This window comes from Lycium ferocissimum, chromosome 8 (genome assembly GCF_029784015.1).
Source record: "Lycium ferocissimum isolate CSIRO_LF1 chromosome 8, AGI_CSIRO_Lferr_CH_V1, whole genome shotgun sequence".
Lineage (NCBI taxonomy): Eukaryota > Viridiplantae > Streptophyta > Magnoliopsida > Solanales > Solanaceae > Lycium > Lycium ferocissimum.
The window spans coordinates 24,543,446-24,565,851 of NC_081349.1; the positions used below are offsets into that span (position 1 = coordinate 24,543,446).

A 22,406-nucleotide genomic window follows, 5' to 3' on the forward strand; every position below is an offset into this window, starting at 1 on the left:
GCCTCAAAGCCATGACCCATGGGGGACCCGCGAAGTCCATGTACCACTCGTGCTCTCCGGCAGAAACCTCGGAGGCTATCAATCACTCTCAATCTCCAGCAAAGACCTCAGAGTCTCTCTGTCACTCTCAATCTCCGGCGACGACCTCGGAGTCTCTCAATCACTTACCTCACTATCATCACAAGAATAATATGGAAGGCATGTCATGCATGATATCAGTCTCAACAATTTTACTAATATACAATCAACAAATACAAGTCATATTAATGTTATCATTCAATTATCATATACAACTTCCTTTTCATGATGAGTGAGCTAGTATATGACAGAGATAAACAGGTGATAATCACATAAAATAACACATATGGCGACAAGCCCACATAACAACCGACAAAACCAACCTAATTGGAATTCACCTCCACTTCATGCCCGAAGGCCTACATGCTATCCCCGTCACTTTCTACAACTACATACGATTCTCTAATCAGAGTCTAACTAAAGTAGACCGTAACCTACCTCAATGCCGAGCGGGTGCCACGAACAATCAAACTAATGCCTTCCCTTTGCGTAGAGCCTCTGAACGATCAAAATCTATAAAATATGCGATCTACGTTAGAATACGAATCTAAGGACACCCATATTGCTATATTTATATTCGAAACCCAAAACACCCCAAAAAGTGGCCTTGGGCCCACAAGGGCAAGATTGGAATTTTATTGAAAAATAATTTCACCCATTATCTAAGGATCATATATTTTTAAAATTGGTCAATTTCATCCATAAATGGACTCTCAAATCATTAATTCTCATTTCTTAGGATTAGGACTCGAAACCTTTAATTACTCCAATATCTTAACTTCGGACAAAAATCTAACTTTCCACAATTCAAATACCTTGAATTTAAAGTCGTACATATGACCCAATATCTAAGTATAATCACATATTTTAATCCATTATATATTACCAATTAAATTGGAAACATGAACAAACAAAAAACAATTTCAAAAACCAAAGAAAAAATACGAAAAAAACCATGACTTACACCTAAATAATGACAAAAACGTAAGGACATAACCAACAACATTAATTCTATATTATTGTCCATTAATGATTTGTTAATCATTAATTTATCATTCATCCTAATCATCAAGTCATCATTATGCCATCCCATTCACCAAATTGTAAATTTAACATGAATAAGTCATATTGTAAAGATGTTCTTAATGAGATTAAATCTCATTCCCCCACCAAATTATTGATAATCATTACTTCAATTTCAGCCCACCAATCTTTCCAATCATTACCGGACCAAAATGTAAATAAGCATACCTAATTTTGGGTTAACTTCCTTCCACAACATAGCTTCCGATTTAAACTCTTTCCCAAAGTGCTTTCCTCCCATTAGCACTAACCGAATTATACGTAGGGTTTTCTTTTTTTTTTTGAATTAGCATATTATTATAAAGAAAAGAAAATTTTTCAGAATATTCCCAATACATTTCCTAACCTAAAGGAAATCAGGGAATCATTTCAAGCTTGACCCACTTTTTTACCATTTAATAATTGCACTTTTTTCAACCCATCCATTAAAGCATATTAATAAATGAAAATAAAATAAAATAAAATAAAATAAAATAAATACTATCATGCCTTATATATATGGGTGCCCATAATATTCCCATTAATTTCTACAATTTACTTATTCACTTAACCATATAGGTAGAAAATATAGTCCTTCCACAAATACTTTATTTACCAACTTAGACCTTATATGTGTGAAACTCATATTCCTATAAATAAAATATTCACACATATTAAATAAAAAGATATTTCAAAAGTACCCGCCAATTAAATCACCGTGCCACCAATCCCCGCAAGTCAAGAATACCCTTTAAACTACGAAAAGGGTATTTTAGCGAAAACGAGTTCACAGGTGCTAAACGACCAAACGGGTCGTTACATCAGATACCAATCAAACAATCGCTCGTCCTCGAGCGACAAGGGAAAAGGTGGAGAAAAGGTACCTGAACTGTCGAACAACTGAGGATATCTACTCCGCATATCCGCCTCGGTCTCCCAAGTGGCCTCCTCAATCGGACGGTGCTTCCACTGCACCTTGACCGAAGCAATATCCTTGGACCTTAACTTTCTCACTTGCCTATCTAGGATTGCTACCGCTCTTCCTCGAAGGATAGATTTCGATCTAATAGTACCGAATCCCACCGAATGATATAAGACCCGTCCGAATGGTACTTCTTCGGCATGGAAACATGGAATACCGGATGAACACCGCCAAACCCGGTGGCAAAGCCAACTCATAAGCCACCTCGCCAACACGACGAAGAATCTCAAAAGGGCCAATAAACCTCGGGGGCTCAACTTGCCCTTCTTCCCAAATCGCATCACACCCTTCATGGGTGAAACCTTCAATAGGACCTCGCTCACCAACCATGAACTCCATATCACGAACCTTCCGTCCGCATACTCCTTCTGCCTACTCTGAGCTGCCAGAAGCTTTTCCTGAATAAGCTTCACCTTATCCAAAGACTCCTCAAAGCAAATCCGTACCCCAAGGTCGAACCTCAAAAGCATCAAACCACCCAATAGGAGAACGACACCTCCTACCATATAAAGCCTCGAATGGCGCCATATCAATACCGGAATGGTAGCTATTGTTGTACGCGAACTCGCCAAGGGTAAGAATTTGTCCCAATGACCACCAAAATCAATAACACAAGCCCTCAACATATCCTCAAGCACCCGAATAGTCCTCTCTTGACCGACCATCCGTATCGCGGGTGGAACGCGGTGCTAAGATCTAACCGAGTTCCCAATTCCTTCGCAAAGTCCTCCGTAAACGGGAAGTAAACCGAGTGCCTCGTCGAAAAATGATGGAAATAGGAACCCCGTGCAATCGCACTATCTCTCGAATGTAAATCCTGGCCAACTTCTCTGCATTATAAGTAATCTGAACCGGAATGAAGTGTGCGGATTTAGTCAACCTATCCACAATAACCCAAATCGAATCAAACTTGCCCAAAGTCTTCGGAAGACCAACCACGAAATCCATAGCAATCCTCTCCCACTTCCACTCGGGATGGGCATCTTCTGAAGCACACCACCTGGTCTCTGGTGTTCATACTTAACCTGCTGGCAATTCGAACACTGGGCAACAAACTCCACAATGTCTCTCTTCATCCTACCCCACCAGTAGTGCTGTCTCAAATCACGATACATCTTTGTTGCACCCGATGAATGGAATACCTGGAACTATGAGCCTCTTTCAAGATCAACGGAATCAAATCACCAACTCTAGGAACGCAAATGCGCCCCTTAATCCTCAAAACACCCTCATCATCAAGAATAGCCTCCTTGGCTTCTCCACTTAGCACCTTATCCCGAATCTTGCACAATTTCACATCCTCAAACTGCTGGGCCCTAATCTGCTCCAAAAGAGACGACCTCGCCTCCACACAAGCTAGAACCTTACCAGGTTCTGAAATATCAAGTCTCACCATACTATTAGCCAAACACTGCACCTCCATGGCTAAAGGACGCTCTCCCACAATCAAACGCGCCAAGCTACCCATACTCACTGCCTTTCGGCTCAACGCATCAGCTACCACATTAGCCTTTCCGGATGATAAAGAATGGTGATATCATAATCCTTAAGCAACTCCATCCATCTACGCTGCCTCGAATTTAGATCCCGCTGATTAAACACATGCTGAAGACTACGGTGATCCGTGAACACCTCACAATGGACTCCATACAAGTAATGCCTCCAAATCTTCAAAGCGAAGACTACTGCAGCCAACTCTAAGTCATGAGTGGGGTAGTTTTTCTCGTGAACCTTCAACTGTCTCGAAGCGTACGCGATCACCCTACCCTCTTGCATCAGCACACAACCCAAGCCAATCCGAGAAGCATCACAATAAACAGTAAAGTCCTTTCCCTCCACAGGTAAAGCCAAAATCGGGGCTGAAGTCAATAAGGCCTCGAGCTTTTGAAAGCTCTCCTCACACTCATCGGACCACTGAAAGGGCACATTCTTTCCGAGTCAACCTAGTCAAATGGGAAGCAATAGATGAAAATCCCTTCACAAATCGGCGATAATAACTCGCAAGGCCCACGAAGCTCCGAATCTCAGTCACCGAAGTAGGCCTGGCCCAATCTCTAACCGCCTCAATCTTCTTGGGATCAACCATAATCCCATCCTTGGACACAACATGTCCCAAAAATGCTACGGAACTGAGCTAAAACTCACACTTGGAAAACTTGGCATACAATTTCTTCTCCTTCAATAAGCCAAGCACGATCCTCAGATGCTTCTCATGATCTTCCTTACTCCGAGAGTACACCAAGATGTCATCAATAAACACGATCACAAATGAATCCAAGTAAGGCTTGAAGATCCCATTCATCAAATCCATGAAGGCTGCGGGGGCATTAGTAAGCCCGAAAGACATCACCAAGAACTCATAATGACCATAACGGGTCCTAAAAGCGGTCTTCGGAATATCCTCCGCTCGAATCTTCAACTGATGATAGCCTGACCTCAAATCAATCTTAGAAAAGATCGATGCACCCTGAAGCTGGTCAAATAAGTCATCAATGCGGGGTATTGGATACTTATTTCTGATTGTAACCTTGTTCAATTGCCGATAATCGATACACATCCGCATGGTACCATCTTTCTTCTTCACGAACAGAACGGGAGCACCCCAAGGAGAAACACTGGGTCTAATAAATCCTTTGCTCAACAAGTCTTGCAACTGCTCCTTTAACTCTCTCAACTCTGCCGGAGCCATCCGATAGGGTGGAATAGAAATAGGTCGGGTGCCTGGCTCCAAGTCAATGCAAAAGTCAATATCTCGATCAGGCGGCATACCAGGCAAATCTGTGGGGAAAACCTCTGAGAACTCACAAACAACTGGCACCGACTCTAGGGAAGGAGTATCCACACTAGTATCCCGAATATGAGCCAAATATGCTAAACATCCCTTATCCACTAACTTCTTTGCCCGAAGAAATGATATGATCTTCTTAGGTGCTGGACTAGAGTACCCTTCCACTCTAACCGCGGAATACCTGGCATGGCCAACGTGACTGTCTTGGCGTGACAGTCTAAAATAGCATGATAGGGAGATAACCAATCCATGCCCAAAATAATATCAAAGTCCACCATATCCAAAATAACCAGGTCTACCCAAGTATCATACCCCATAAACGTGACCACACAAGACCTATAGACCCGATCTACTATCACAGAATCTCCGACAGGAGTAGAGACACGAATAGGTACATCAAGCATATCACAAAGCATATCCAGACCCGTAGAGAAATAAGTGGACACATAAGAGAAAGTAGAACCCGGATCAAATAAGACAGAAGCTGATCGGTGACAAACCGAAATAATACCTGTGATAACCGCATCAGAGGCCTCGACCTCAGGTCTACCCGGAAAAGCATAGAAATGGGCACGTCCACCCTCGGACTGTGTGCCTCCACGACCACCACGGATTGCCTGAGATCCTCCTCTCACTGACTGAGCGCTACCCCTACCAGACTGATGACCACCTCTGCTAGGCTGATGGCCACCCCTACCTGACTGCGAACCCCCTCTACTAGAATATCCTCCTCCTCTCCGGCCGGCGGTGCCGGGAGGCCTAGATGTCTGAACTCTGGAACCCTGCCTGGATCTAGGACACTCTCTCGCGTAATGCCCTGTCTCACCACACTCAAAACATGCTCCTCTGGCCATAGGCTGCTGAACTGTCATAGAAGAACCAGAATACCCTCCGCGGTCTGAAGGTCGAGAGTAAGAACCTCGGAAGTCTGCTCAGAACTGTGCCCGCTATAACCTGAAGAACCACCTGCTAAAGCTTGTAGTGATGACTGGATGGGGCGGCTGTAGGGATGATGACGAACCCTGTCATGGTGTCCCCCACCTCTAATAGGACCTCTGAAACCGTCAAATCTACGAGCTTTCTTGTCGCCACCCCCACTATGTGCCCGACCCATCTCTGACTCAACCCTCCTGGCATGCTCTACTACTGAATGAAATGAGGCCCCAGAAGCCTCCAACTGTAAGGTCGCCATCCGAAGCGGAAGGTCCAAACCCTTTACAAATCTCCTCACTCTCTCTCCTCTCGTGGGAAGTAATGCCGTCGCATAACGGGACAAAGCGAGAAATCGGTCTCATACTCCGCAACCGACCTACCCCGTTGCTCCAATGTCGAAAACTCATCCTTCCCGTTGTCTCTCGCAGTACGAGGGACATACTTCTCCAGAACACCGGTAGAACCGGGTCCAGGTCAAAGGTAGCGACCCAACTGGCCGACACTCCATGTACGATCTCCACCACTGCTTGGCATCCCCAACTAACTGGAAAGAAACATAATCGACCCCGTGAGACTCCACTACACCCAACTTATGAAGCATCTCATGGCAGCTAACAATAAACTCATACGCATCCTCCCGGGAGTACCATAGAACCAAGGAGGAGACATTTTGGTAAATCCCTCGAACAATTTTCGCTCCTCACTGGTCAACACTGGCCCATCCATAGGCCTTAGAGCAAAATCAGGCGCTGGAGTAGCATCAATACGGGGAGCCACTGCCGCGCGGCAATACCCTCGATGTCCGAAATCCTGGAGCAACCGTAGCATCGGGAGTATGACCTCCCACTCTAGTCTGCGAGCCATCTGGAGCAACTGGAATCATGCCCGCCTGAGCCAAACTGTCAAAGTACCCCAACACTCGAAACACAGACCTCCCGAAAATCGGTGAGTACAAGCCGACCCCGGCCGTGCCTCGCAGCCCCTAATCTCCTCCTCCGAATGTCGTCAAGCTCCGAGTCAACTCTCTCCGTCGTGTCCCGAGCAGTGTGCCGGTGCTTGGTTCCTATCCGGATTAGCCGCACGGCCCCTCGCCCCCGCCACGTCCCCCGCCACGTCCCCCCCTCGCCCACGGACACCGCCGGGCAACGGGTATGGATGCGGGCGCGGTGTGCGTGTGTGCTCCCCGGCCTCAAAGAGCGGTCGATCGCGTCCTCACCATCTGTGAGAGAACATAGAAATGAGGTTAAGATACCAATCTGAACAATCTCGCACGAAAAGAATGAACCAGATACCAATCGGATTGAACTAGCACGAAAAGAGAAAAAGAAGTGGAGTGTTTCCTAAATGTCCTATAGCCTCTCGAGGATGGGTACGGACGTCTACGTACCAATCCGCAAGACTCTACTAGACATTGCTCTTGTACTCATTAGACCAATTAACCTAGAAGCTCTGATACCAACTTGTCACGACCCAATTCGCGAGTCGTGGTGGCACCTACACTATCCCTCCGAGTAGGCGAACCACATTACTAATAACAAGTTAAATAAGCGAAAAATTAAATAAGAATAAGTTATCAAGTCTTAAATACTTATCATAACTAGAAATGTCACGACAACCCCAAAATCTGGTCAAAGGGTACAAGAGCGCTAACATAGTACGGAATATAAGTCTGAAAATACCCGAAGGCTACATATTGTCTGTCGAATACAAAAACAGAAATAAATAGAGGAGGTCCTTCAGGGGCCACGGATGACCAAGTAGCTCACCCTGAATTACCGAAAGATGTCACCCTCGCGTATCAGCCACGGGGTGTAGAACTGGAGCCTGGATCGTACTCTGCACTCAACAAAAGTGCAAAGAAGAGTAGTATCGTACAACACTAGTACCGGTAAGCATCATAGGCCGACAATGATTAGATAACGCATGAAGAAGTGGAAACTAACAAGTAGCACATAGAGCAAACAGGTATGGTCACATATAATATACAAGTAAAGTGTAAAGGAATCATGAAATCAACCAAGACAGATATAATTCACCAGATGATCAGTCAAATGTATGAGTGAATGAATGCAATGCAATGCAACAGTCACCTCTCTCACTCCACTCTCGTACACACATGCTAAGGGCAGTGCCTCAAAGCCATGACCCATGGGGGACCCGCGAAGTCCATGTACCACTCGTGCTCTCCAGCAAAACCTCGGAGGCTATCAATCACTCTCAATCTCTGGCAAAGACCTCGTAGTCTCTCTGTCACTCTCAATCTCCAAAGCAAAAACCTCGAGTCTCTCAATCACTTAGCTCACCATCATCACAAGAATAATATGGAAGGCATGTCATACATGATATCAGTCTCAACAATATCACCAATATACAATCAACAAATACAAGTCATATTAATGTTATCATTCCTTTTCATATAATGAGGGAGCTAGTATATGACGTAGATACAAACAAGGTGATAATCACATAAAATAACACATATGGCGACAAGCCCACATAATAACAACTCGACAGAGCCAACCTAATTGGAATCCACCTCCACTTCATGCCCGAAGGCCTATATGCTATCCCCGTCACTTTCTACAACTACATACGATTCTCTAATCAGAGTCTAACTAAAGTAGACCGTAACCTACCTCAATGCCGAGCGGTGCCACGAACAATCAAACTAATGTCTTCCCTTTGCGTAGAGCCTCTGAACGATCAAAATCTATAAAATATGCGATCTACGTTAGAATACGAATCTAAGGACACCCATATTGCTATATTTATATTCGAAACCCAAAAACGCACCCCAAAAAGTGGCCTTGGGCCCACAAGGGCAAGATTGGAATTTTATTGAAAAATAATTTCACCCATTATCTAAGGATCATATATTTTTAAAATTGGTCAATTTCATCCATAAATGGACTCTCAAATCATTAATTCTCATTTCTTAGGACTAGGACTCGAAACCTTTAATTACCCAATATCTTAACTTTGACAAAAATCTAACTTTCCACAATTCAAATACCTTGAATTTAAAGTCGTACATATAACCCAATACCAAAATATTCAAATATATATATATATATATATATAATTGAAAGTGGAACATGATAAACATAAGAGCAAAAAAAAAATTTCTAAAAGGAAAAAAGCAAAATATGAAAAAACTTGAATTTACACCTAAATAATTAACCAAGTAGGACATAACCCCCAACATTAATTAATTATTGTCCAAATGATTTGTTAATCATTAATTTATCATTCATCCTAATCATCAAGTATCATTATGCCATCCCATTCACCAAATTGTAAATTTAACAAAGAAAATTGTAAAGATGTTCTTAATGAGATTAAATCTCATTCCTCCACCAAATTATAATATATAATCATTACTTCAATTTCAGCCCACCAATCTTTCCAATCATTACCGGACCAAAATGTAAATAAGCATACCTAAAATTAACTTCCTAAATTTGAGTATTATAGCTTTCCAGTTGCCTCTTATATAAATGATTTTTTGGTTTTAATTAATATACTATATTTTTTTTTTTGACAATTTTCTTAGCATACTAGGTATAAAGAAAAGAAAAATTTTCAGTTATTCCCAATACATACCCATGACGTAAAGAGAAGGAATGGTGGGCTTGACCCACTTCTTTTACCATTTAATAACCAAACAATTGCACTTTAGTCAACCCATCCATTAGCATATTAGCCAAATAAAATAAAATAAAATAAATACTCTCACCTCATGCCTTATATATATGTGCAAATAATATTCCCATTAATTTCTACAATTTACTTATTCACTTAACCACCTGTAGAAAATATAGTCCTTCCGTCAAATACTTTATTTACCAACTTAGACCTTATATGTGTGAAACTCATATTCCTATAAATAAAATATTCACACATATTAAATAAAAAGATATTTCAAAAGTACCCCCCCAATTAAATCACCGTGCCACCAATCCCCGCAAGTCAAGAATACCATTTAAAACTACAAAAGGGTATTTTAGCTTTAATGAAAACGAGTTCAAAAGTGCTCAAAAAACGAAAAAAATTTGTCATACTTAGTGTCAAATCGTTTAAAAGTATATATAATTTTTGAAAGATTTAACAAGCATTGGGGCAATTTTTTTAAAAGAAAATCCGACCAACATAGATAATTGATGTTTATCAGAAAAACAACTCAATAACTTAGAAATCACAATTCGAACATAGTGTTACAAGTTTAAATTCAATTGACAGTCTCATAATCTAGCTACTCCTGAGTTACAATTTTTTTTTGGGGGGTGGGGGAGGGTTCACTAATGAACGTTACTCACATTAGGGCCACAATTAATGCGAATACGCGCTTCCTAACAAGATTTTTGCTAAATTCAAAGCTCGAACCCGAGACAACTGGTTAAAGAATCCTATTCATCACCAGGATCCTATTCATCCCATCACACCCTTGTTGGTGTGGTACAAAAATTTTATTTGCATGTTAACTATGTGGAGAAAGAAAATTGTATTAAGTTTTGAATTGGTTCAAGTAACACATTTTTTTGTCGTCTCATAGAGATGTAGTCAATTCAAGCTCTTGAATTAGGCAGGCAGATTATCTAATCTTTAATTTTCTTTTGTTTGGAGTACCTATTTGATATCATACAGTAGTATTTTTAGGGATTTGGCTGTTAGACTAGAATCTTTTTAGACAAGAAAACAGAGGCCTAAATCAACTAAGGGGAGTGTTTTGTTAAATCAAATTACGAGAGAAGTTTTAATGATTATACATATGATTTTGCCATTTTTATTTTTGCTTTTACTTTATTTTTCATTTTCTCAGTTTTTGCTTTTTCTATTCTAATACTGATCTTTTATTTGCATCTTTGCGAAGAACGTGTGCTCTCATACATAAGAGAGTACGTTTGGTGCATTAAGACTATAGTGCCTCATGAGACGAGAGGAACTGCTCGACGCTTGTTTTAGGAGAATAAAATTATAGATGAAGATATTACATATCGAATTAAAATCAAATGATTGAAATGGAAAAGTGTTACCACGATGTTATGTTATAAGAGACTACCTACTACAGTGAAAAGCAAGTTACATCTCGTAGTAATTTTATTATAGCAACAATGTTATGTGTGAGTGAATGTTGGTTTGCTAAAGTTCAATACATCAACAAGACGATTGTCGCAGCATAACGCCAATGCAATATGGATGTACGATTATACAATAATAGACAAGATTAAACCTAACCAAATTCATTAAAAGGTGCAAGTATTAGACACATCACTATGTAGGCCGCTTGAGATGGTATGGACATTTCATATGTCTATCTCGAAATGCACCGGACTATGTGAAATCATAGTGAATGAAAGTGTTGTAAAGAAACGAAATAGTCTTAAAATCACATGGAAAGAAGAATTACATAATCTATTGGAATAAATGCGGACGTAGTGAAATGTAAGCAACAATAGAACGAAAGATAAGATTTATATACGCGATACCAATTAGTTTGGAATATGTTTTAGGCCTTATGATTTCTAGAAGTCTTTTAAACATACTGGAGATATTTGTGCTAGTAGGAAACAAATAGAACTTCTATTACTTTTCATTTTGTGTAATATTGGTTTGAGATGACGTTAAAATAAAAAATATTGTTAATGGAAATTCATACAGGCAATTTCATTTTATTTGAATTGAAGATACTTGTTATTGTTATTACCAAAATTCAACACTAAAATCGTACAAAAGGTTAAATTGAAAATGCTTTTGTTATTTTGTATACCAACTTCCAATTGCGTTTTTCAACTTCAATTTTAATAGTTTCTTGTCAAACCTCAACCAAATATTGTCCAAGCACCTAGACAAACATTTTATTTTTCATCTAGTTCTTTTTATATTTTTTATTTTTACTTTAACACCTTTAAGTGTTTTAGCTAAACGTCAATTAGGTCATATGATCATCACCAATCTCTCAAATTCAACAGTAGACAACGAACATTAAAGATCATAATGAGAGTTAGAATCCCTTCAACATTAAGGACCTGTTTGGCCATAAGAATTTTTTTACCTTTTTTTTCGGATTTTTTTTCACTTTATTTGAAAATCAGCTTTTGGCCGTGAAAATTTCAAATACATCTTGATGTCGTATTTGAAATTTAGTAAACACCTAAAACCTTATTTTTACTTTTTTTACTTTCAGTACATTCAAACAACCAAATATTCTTTGCAAAAACTATAACCAAACACAACTCCATTTTCAACTACAACTTCAACTCCAACAAAATCCCAAAAAAGTGAAAGATATTTGATTTTCATGGCCAAATAAATGCCTACTATAATAGTGTCTTCTGTTAGGGAGCACTTCCCCCCTCAAATAGGTCTTATGCGGCGTGAATTCAGATTAGTTGAGCTCCAATAAGGATATTGAACACCATGTGAGAAACCAAAAAATAAAAAATAAAAAATCTCGTATTTGAGTAGTAAAAAAGAAGCTCTTGATTTGGAGTGTTTTACCTCCCTAACCATCAACTAGCGAGTTTCAGATAGGGAAAGGGTCAAATTTACCCTCCAAGTATGGTTTATAGTTTAAATTGGCCCTCCGTCAAAGTTTGGGATCAAATTTGCCCTCCCGTTAGGATACTTGATAAATTTGCCCTTTATATGGAGTTTAAGGTTAGGACTCCACAAAGACAAAAAAAATAGCCACATCAGATCCATGTAGACTCTCAAACCTGATTCTCTTTTTAATTCGTAACCTATAATTCGTTTCCCAATCTCAATTCTCTTAACCCGTCTCCACAATCCACGATACTCTGTGCTTGTATATATGGATGCTCCGGTGAAGAAGGCGGCGCCGGCGAGGAGGGCATCTGCAAGAAAGACGAGGAAGTGAGAGAGTTTAGGAGGGGTAGATTTGTAAATTTGATGGATCTTTTTCGTGGGTGATTTGTATGTTCGCCCAATATAGAGATGTTTTTAAATTCCAGTTGTTTAGTTTTTAATTTTCTGTGCCCTAATTAGTCTTTTGTTCATGTTAATTTTTCTACCAATTTCTTTCATGTTGTAGCTCTGGCGAAATACATTCTCAGTATAGATTAGTTCGATCCTTTGTAAACATTAACTAACTCTTCTTAGCGTATTTTTCGTTTTAGTTTTACTAATAATAAATTTTCAAATTCTACTGAAGTGCAGCATTAAATGTTTCAATGAAAATACATGCCATTAAAATTTATCTTAATTTTACTTTTATTAAACATATACAAGCCATTAAAATATTTGTATAACCAGTATTTATGTTTGTAATATAAATACTGCTCTCTTCATTTGTTTATTTTAAATAATTGAATAGATAGAAGGATGAGGATTAAATCATTTAATTTTATTGTAATAATTGTGGAGACGGGCTAAGAGAATTAGATTGGAAAACGGATTACGCGTTACAGGTTAAAAAGAGAATTGAGTTTGAGAGTCTACATGCATTTGACGTGGCTATTTTTTTTGTGTTGTGGAGTTTAAGTCACACTTCCATCCATATAAGGGCAAATTTATCAAATATCCTAACGGGAAGGACAAATTTGATCCCAAACTTTAAAGAACGAAAAATTTAAACTATAAAACCATACTTGGAGAGTAAATTTAACCTTTTTCCCGTTTCCGATATCATATATATCGGGGAAAAAAAAACAAAAAATGGCAATGAGTATAAAACGACGTCGTTATAGTAGAAAACCCTTCAAAATAAAAATAAAAATAAATGAGACCGTCACAGCACCGCGCACTTTAGCACCTACTGTTTCTCCAAACCCGAACGTTAATACCCCACCCCCTCCCCCTCTCCTATATAAGCTTACCATTCCCGGCGATTTCACACAAATACCCATAACACCATAAAAATAGTATCAGAGAGAGGAAAAAAAACCTATTCGTCTCAAAAATAATATACATAAACTGATATACATATATATACACACAAAGCTTGGAAGTTTGAGTTATCTTTGAAAATTTGAATGGTTTGATGGCAATGGGACATGAAAGAACGAAACCTCTTCATAATTTCACGTTACCTTGTGGTTTAAAGTGGGGTAATCAGAAACACTTAAGATGTGCTAAACTTGATTCCAATCTCCATCGTAGATCATCATCACACTCAATCCGACGGCCAGGAATCAACCGCCGGCGATCTAACGGTGATCGTAATGGAATCGCTGCTGTAAGAGAGAAACTGATGTTTGATCTTCAAGAAGAAACCGATAAGATGAAACACGCTATTTTTACAGATAACCAAGTTCCGGCGCCGCCGCCGAGTACGGCGGCGGTAACGGCGGCGGAAGATTCTAGGCCGTGGAATTTGAGGACTAGAAGAGCGGCGTGTAAAGCGCCGATGAATGGAATCTCCGATGGTGGATCAAAGATTCCGTCGCCGGAGATTCTTCCAAGTGAGTTCGCCGGAGATTCTGTTAGGGTGCCGTTTTCGGTTTCGCTTGGTAGGAAAGAGATTGAAGAGGATTTTATGACAATGGTTGGACATAGACCTCCACGTAGACCCAAAAAAAGAGCTAAATTGGTTCAAAAGAATTTAGACGTAAGTATCAAGGCCTTCATTTTTTTTTTTGAGATAGTAATTTGTTTAAACTTTGTGGGATTTGACTAGATATTATGTTGTTGTTTATATGATGGTCATTTTTGTGAATTGTGATTTGAAATTTACTGTTTTATTGGCAGACGTTATTTCCAGGGTTGTGGTTAACGGAGATTACACCGGACTTATACAAAGTTCCTGATGATCAGTAGATTCAAAAGGTAAACCTTTTATTATTGTGCTTGGTAAACAACGGCGGCGGGGCGGGAAGTTGAAGCTTATGGGTTTGGAATTTTAATCTTACTGAGTTCTAAATTAATGATATATACATACGGTCGGACCTCTCTATATAACAACATTTCACTATAACAACTATTTTTGCTGATGGAACTGATCTTTTCTATTATGTTATGTTATATGTTCTTTATAACAACATTTCGCTAAAACACCTATGTTTTCCGTGGAACCGATCTTTCATGTTATGGTATGTTTAGATGTTATTTATAACAGCATGTCGCTGTAGGTGGCAATGAAATAAATGACGTTGTTATAAAGAGGTTTGACTGTATTCAATGAATTTTTATGACAAAATATAAGGTGTGAACCAAAGTAAACCCATTGCCGATACTCTGCTCCTCCATAAACTGATGGAGTTTCAGATTTGAATATCAAGATTGATTCCAATGTATGAAACCTAATTGTGTTGTACAATGTTTGTTTATGCAGATGGGGAGTTGTGTTTTTGTCTGACAAAAGATGGTAACTTTGATACTGGTACAGTGCATGACCTTTTTGATTTTGGGAGTTTGATGAAACCGTTGAATTTCCTTTGGTAACAGAAAAGGGGTTTAAGAGGATAAAAGTTGCTGCTGCAATGCTAATTTTGCTTAGAGGTGATTTGATTTGTTCATATTTTCTCTCTTTTATCATTGAAATAAGTTTTAACAAAGTTGGATGTTCATAGATCAAAGACGATTGTTCATATAGTGAAACAATCTCTAATCTTTCAAGTGCATTTACGTGCTACACTATCTTATGTTCCCATTCTTTGTATATTCGAAACTTTGTGCTTCTCGTGACAGTGGTTACTCATTTCTCGCGTCTGGTATTTGCAATTTCTTTCAAATTTATTCTGGTTTCACATCACTAAGGTAATATTCGGACAAAGCTGGTTATTGGATATTCATAGCCTTCGAATTTTTCTCTGTTTCGATTAACTTCATTGGAAACTACTTTTATTAAGGTGTAAAACGAGGAAACATAGTAGTTATTGTGTTGGCTTTTGTGGCTTGTCTTTTGAGGCGCAGCCAAAATCTAAAACTGATCTAGAACCTTGTCTTATTAAGCTGAGATTTACTTGGTAACTTATGATATGTACAAAAATGGTTTAGATATTTGTCCTTTTGCATTTGTTGTCTCTGTTCCTGCATCTTTCTTTCTATATATAATAGTGGTGCTCAGGCCGGTACGCACGCATATATACAAAAATGGTTTGGCTATTTTTACTTTTATCTGTTGTCTCTGTTCCACGAGCACATACACTGAGCACATACCAAGACTTGGTGTTTGGATTGGCTTATTTTAAGTGCTTATTGGCTTTTAAACTCTTTTCTACTTTTTGAGGTGTTAGAGATTTAAACTTTATTCTGTCATGGTTCTCGTCCTCTTCATTGAGTGTTGTTCATAACCCTGAGTGCATTAATTATAATATGTTAGGATGATCAGACTGGTTTTGCTTGGAGTACATAACTTGAGCTTGTTTTCATTGGTTCTCTAGTAAGATTACAAATTTTTGGGAGCTGGACTCTTTGTTCTGCTGCTTTTGAGTTTCCACTTTCATGCTTTTCCATGATAGGATTCTCTTGGTTTCAGCCATTGTAATTGGTTTTAAGAAGCAAAAAAGATTTGAAAGGAAAGAACCTATGAACCACTTCAATGCATCAAGTTTTGCAAAACCAAATGAACTTGAAGTTGGTTGCATCTATTAATGAATGGTTCGTGCTATGTTGGATACATGTTTTCCTTTTCTTTTACATGTTTTCCTTTTCTTTTCTTTTGTTTGGCTTCCCACCCAATTACCGGTACTTGCATTGGGCCCCGACTAATTCAAATTCGCGTCGCGTAAGGCTCATTTAAGGGGAAAACTCTCCGTGCCAGGATTTTTTTTTTCATATTCATGGCTCTTACTCGAGACTTTTGTTAAAGGTGGAGAGATTCTATTCATCCCATACTATCGATGGTGATACATGTTTTCTGTTAGTGCATCGTCAAAAAATGTTCTCTATTGGTTAATGCTTTGTTTGGTTCATGTTTCTATACTGAGGGATGGGCAGAATTTAAGTCGGTTCGGTTTGGTGAAAGTTTCCTTATTTATGTGGCAGGCTGATACTTTTTAGACAAGTAACATTTTAATAAAAAGAACAAAGAAGGAATAAAAATATATGTTTACATTGTTTAATTTTTACTCATGCGTGGCTAATTTGAAAATGGTATATATGTTGGACTATAGTCCTTATTTTGAGGCATAAAATGTTTCTTTACAATCTGCTGAGGAAAAATAAATTGAAAAGGTTTGCGTTGCTCAACTTATATAATTTACTTGAACACCAATTTATTCATATTTGCCTAAGTCTTGATAGGCAGATTTATCCGATACTTGTGCCAGTGGGAGATAGCAGTTACGAGGGTGAAATAATTGAGATGTGCACACTATTAATATCAAAAATAACATTTACTTGACAATATTGATTCTCTAAATATTTTCCTTCAGATAAAGATAAATATAGTTCGCTTTGAAAAATTATTCTGGAGGGAAACTATTAGGTTTACGAATTTGACTTTAGACACAGTGATGAAGTAGAAAAGTTCTTGTTATCTATCTACTGTCCCTAGATTTTAAAATAGTTATAGTACGGGATTTTATATTGATATGATTAAACTATATGAAACTAGTTGACAAAAGCACGATTCTTCTCCAATTGGGGGGGGGGGGGGGGGGGGGCGCGTTTTAATAATGAAAACTCTTCTTTCGTTGTTAGGAAATAGTTCAGCTTATTGCAAAATGTTGCTGTACTTTTTCACTTTAATTCCTTGTAGTATTAAAGAGTTGCTTTGCTTCAACTTAAAATAACAATGCTGTAATTATTCTTTTTGTCATTTACTTTTGAGCACTTAAAAATAATACAGTAGTTCGTTTCATAAACTAATAGGGTCAAAGCTTGATTATTGAAAATGTAAGTTTAAGAAGCATAATAAGAAAGATGGATGCTAAAAATAATGCTATTTATTAAACCAAGATTTTTTTTTTTAAAAAAAGCGGGGTCATTTATCTTGTAGAGTAGATATTCGATAAAATAGTCGAGTTGGGTAAGCTGATCGGAACGTTACTGTTATAACAAAAAACAATGACTAAATCTAATGATTTGTCAAAATTTCTCAAGCGTACGACGCAATCTATAGTAGAATACGTAAATTGAGAAAATAACCTCAGAATTTCCATTTGTTTTTCCCGTACAAACGATAATTATATTAAAATTAATATGCATCATAACAAGATACAAAATCTTTACAGACAAATGTGATGTGGAGTCACTAGTTCCTAATGAGCTTAGTAGTATATGATATTTTTCTGATAAAAGTAAATTCTAATTTATCTGACATTCTAGCATTGTATATTTGTAAGGAAACAAGAAGGAACTGCTAGATACAGCATGACTAAAGCCCACAGTTTTTCATCTGGGATTAAGTCATAATGATAAGCCCAAAAAGTCCAAGGATCAAGTCACAATCGGGTCATAAATTGTGAGTTGTGATTCACAGCCCAGTGCAATATTGGCCCACTGTTGCTTTCTGGGCCTCTGTACAAATCCAGTGGGCTCCATCCATTTTGGATTCATTTGGTTGCCTTCATTTGGCATCACAATGTATCAATAAGTGCACAAATATCCGATTTTGAAGTCTTCATTTAAGTTGTAACTAAATTGAATTTTGTTTGCAAATATGCCACCTTGGAACCACTTCACGCATACGAGGCCGAAGTTACAAAAATTCGAGTATGAGATTTGACAAACTCCTGACTTTTTTTGTCTGAAGTGTGGCCTTATCAAGGCTAAACATCATATATTTTTGCTTGAAGCTTGACCTAGCTTGCCAAGACCACTTTCAAATAGTTGTCGCTGAAATTGTGGCCTTGTCAAGGTCAAACTTCTTCAGACGTTTTGGCATGAAATCCGGTTTGTAGTCACAAATGTTCTTAATGCCATATTGGGTGCAAAGTTATAGCCACGTGAACTAATTAGTAAGTTTTTTAGTTGGTGGGATGGGTGAATCCTTCACTATTTAACAGAGATGGTTCGGATTCTAAAGCCCCCTATGGAAAAAATTCCATTGAGAGAGCCGCTCCTAGTAAAGGCCTTGCAATGCGTGATTGAATTTAATCGACTCTAATACGGTGCAGACACCAAGTAGAAACTAAAAAAAGTTCTTCAATCGCCTTCCTTAGCCTAATATGTGTTTAAAGGGGTGTATCAACTAATTTACCAAGTATTTTATTTTTTAATAAACAATCTTTCTTCTGATTGTCCAATTTTAGTAGTTTTTCCTTATTTTAGAAGTCTTTTATTTGATTTTTATTTCCTTTACGAACTTTCTTGGTAGTCGGTTGACAAGAGATAAGAGTTCTACTTACTTAGATTTAGGATTTTTTTTTATTTTTTTTTGTGACTTTTTCTATAGTTGAAGATGATCATGTTATTTTTTGTTGCTTCTTTTGTGTCAGGGCCGCATTGTTTTTTTTAAAGAAAGTGTCAGCCACAAATTAGATAAAAGATGAAAAGAAAGCCTTCAATAAAGAACAATTGGTTGCATTTAAATGGAAAACTAAAGCTGACTAGCATTTTGAATGGTTTCTAATAATTATTTATCTTTAAACATAAATTAAAGATTTCAAAAGTAAGTTTGAAACTTTTTCATAACAGCAATACATAATTTACAACTGCTAAAAAATGTCTAGTTTTTTGTTTTGGTTTCCTATCCATTATCGGGTATTAGCTTAGAGGCCTCGATTAATCTGATCTTGCACCGTGTAAAACTCATTAAAAGAGAACATGTTTTATATCAGAATTTTTTTTAATTTCGAAGGCTCGATCTAGAGACCTCTCATATCTCATTTCACCCCGACTTTAGTAATAAAATGTTAGTTCCACATCCAAGACAGGGACAAGGCCAAACAATTGAATGAATAGACCATGCTTTGTATGGATTTCACTATATGGCCTCAACCAATGGTTTTTGAGATCTAAAATATGGCTACAACAAAATTGAAAGGTAGTCAAATATTTAAATTAATCACATTTGCAATCAAATCAGAGTATTGTATTACTTCAAATAAAGGGCCTCAATCATTGCTTAATTTTCTAAGACTTTATTGAGATCCATTTCTTGTCTTGATGCCATTAGACAGCACAAAATGGACCAGAATTGAAGATATAATTCAAATGATAAGATTTAAAGTTAGTTTTTGCTAAAATACTTGATAGTTATTGTAGACAACAAATGAAAAAGTAACCTTGAAAATTAAAAAAAAGCACAATACTCATCTCCTAAACAACAATATTAAACAGAAGAAAGGAAAAAAGGCATGAAAAGCCATAAAGGTAGGTGGCTCTTGTTCTTTTGTCCCCTTTTACATTTGACCTATATTCTTAGAACAGCAGGTAACTGTTTTTTAACCTATATATAAGAATCCTAGGCTGATATTAATCCAACCTTTTTGAGTTTTCACTCTTACACTATGGTTCTTTCACATATGTTGATCCTTTAGACTTTTATTTCTCCATATTAATAGCGTTAAAGAAATTTTATTCAATCAGTTATTGGAGTCAGGAAATAAAAATTTGAAGAAGCAAAGGGATATATATATATATATATATATATATTATAAAAGATTAACCTATCTATGCAGTTTAATTTTTCGACTAAGGGATGTAAATTGACTCTGGCAAAAAACTTACTCATATCAGGTGGTTACATCAAATCAATAAATATATGACATGTATTTGCATATAAATTTTTTAGCAATTAACTATGATTAATTAATTTATATTTTACTTTATTATAGCACTTAACCATAGTAAATTAAATTCGTATGGTGTAAACAATGAATAAGTATATTTACCATCGATCCCTTCTTGGACAAAGATGATTATGGCACTGCAACTCAATGGATAATGAGGAGTAACTACTCATAATAAGTAGTAAGTAGAATTAGTAACTCTAGAAAATATGGTAGCTAACCTGTTAGCAAAAATTAAATTAGAGTGCCAGTGTAAATATTCTATAGTATATTGTAATCTGAGAAATAAAACAAGAACTACGTTCTATGAACTATATCAACTTTTGATTTATGAACAAAAAAAAAAAAAAAAAAAAGTTGTGCAGAGAAATTATTTCTTCTTTTTGGACTTGCCATTACAGAACAATGAACCTAAACCAAACAAACAAACAGTACCTTTAGAAATGTAAGCATGTGGAATGTTCAAAACAGGACTAACATGAACTCCATTGCTATAAGATCTACTGTAACTCTTCTTCAATGGATGTGATTGACCCTTCTTTGATGATGAATGCAATGGATGGCTCTGATTCAAAGATGAACAAGAAGATGATGATGATGATGTAGATGATGAAGATAAAGATGAGCTCTTTCTGAATACTTTTATTTGTTCTTTTTGTGAATTCTGTTTTTGATACATTTTTGGATTTTTTTGAGTTGGAGCAGAACCAGTTGAGTTACTTCTTGATAGAAATTGCAAAAATCCATTGTTTTGGCTATTTTGGTAATTCAAACTACTGCTTCTTCTGAATTGCCAAAATGGTTTTGCTTGTGGAAGCTTATCTGTTTCTTTTTCATCATCATCAAGATCAGTTGACAAGAATTCTTTTAAACTCTTCTTTTTTGTGTCAATACCATTTTCAAGAACTGATTTTTCTGGCTGTTTTTGCAAAGATTTTTTTGGCTGTTTTTGCAAAGATTTTGGATCAGATTGGTTGATTTCTTTAAAGGGTGTTGATTTCTTGACTTCAACAGGTAGGATCTTGCCATTTGAGAAAAGTTCATCAGCAGAGGAGATTAGTGCTATATCTGTAACACAGAAATCAAAATCTATGGTTGATTCAAGAAGGAATGCATCTGATCTATAATGTTGTTGGCATTCAATTGGGATTCCATCATCGTGAGAGAAAGAGATTCTTGGGCTAACATTTAAACTTGCAATCTCAAAACACACATCCACTGCCATGAATGGCTATTTTTAAAAGATTTCTTGATTTGTTCTGGTGTTGGTTCAACAGTTGCAGAAAGAGGGGGATTTAATTTATAAGCAAAAAAGATGGCCAAATAAAGGTGTAGATAATGATTGTATTGTTTGAGGTGTTGTTTGTGTAAGATTTTGGAGTCAAAAAGAGAGGGCAAAAAGAAGAAGGGGTGAAAGAAATGATTTTTTTTTTTTTTTTGTAACAATGAAGAGTCAGCTTTTGCTTTTATATACTACTATGCTAAGGGGTGAGAGCATTTTCAAGATTCTATTATTGGTACAACAAAGTGGTGTTGCCTAGACAATGGCTTGTTTCACTTAGGAGTAACATTGAGATTGACATTATATGCTAAATGATCAAACAGAAAAAATATATATAAAAAAAAAAAAAAAAAAAAAAAAAGTGTATCCAAGGTGTAGCCCAGTGATCTATTAAGTGAACGGAAACTAAAAAAATCAGATGATTTCTTCTAATTCGTCTAAATTTTTATGGACAAAGTTACTTGATGTTAATATTGGTGGGATGTAGTAGGCAGTTAGGGCGGATCTATAATGTAATATATGGGTTCACATGAACTCAGTAGCTTTTGCCTAGATTTTGTATAAGCGTTAAAAATCCACAAAAATATATAAATTTTAGACTTTGAACCCAGATATTATTATATTTTAACTTGACGCATTGCCTAG

General features: G+C 37.3%; 1 protein-coding gene, 2 long non-coding RNA genes and 1 pseudogene across 3 annotated transcripts; 1 reads left to right on the top strand and 3 right to left on the bottom strand.

The window, feature by feature from the left end:
• Positions 1–397: 397 nt before the first annotated feature.
• LOC132066162 (uncharacterized) lies at positions 398–5,782 on the bottom strand (annotated as a pseudogene).
• Positions 5,783–7,413: 1,631 nt separating this feature from the next.
• Positions 7,414–8,796, bottom strand: LOC132066744 (uncharacterized). The gene is made up of 2 exons (XR_009416932.1): positions 8,480–8,796; positions 7,414–7,679 (listed from the first exon to the last, which is right to left on the bottom strand). It is a non-coding gene; the product is annotated as an uncharacterized LOC132066744 (long non-coding RNA).
• A 5,356-nt stretch (positions 8,797–14,152) lies between these two features.
• Positions 14,153–15,432, top strand: LOC132066746 (uncharacterized). Its single transcript, XR_009416933.1, has 3 exons — positions 14,153–14,409; positions 14,550–14,627; positions 15,133–15,432. It is a non-coding gene; the product is annotated as an uncharacterized LOC132066746 (long non-coding RNA).
• Positions 15,433–20,691: 5,259 nt separating this feature from the next.
• LOC132067664 (uncharacterized) lies at positions 20,692–21,788 on the bottom strand. The gene has a single exon (XM_059460959.1). The coding sequence runs from the start codon at positions 21,702–21,704 to the stop codon at positions 20,850–20,852; it is 855 nt and encodes a 284-aa protein (XP_059316942.1). The 5' UTR covers positions 21,705–21,788; the 3' UTR covers positions 20,692–20,849.
• Between the last annotated feature and the right edge of the window lie 618 nt (positions 21,789–22,406).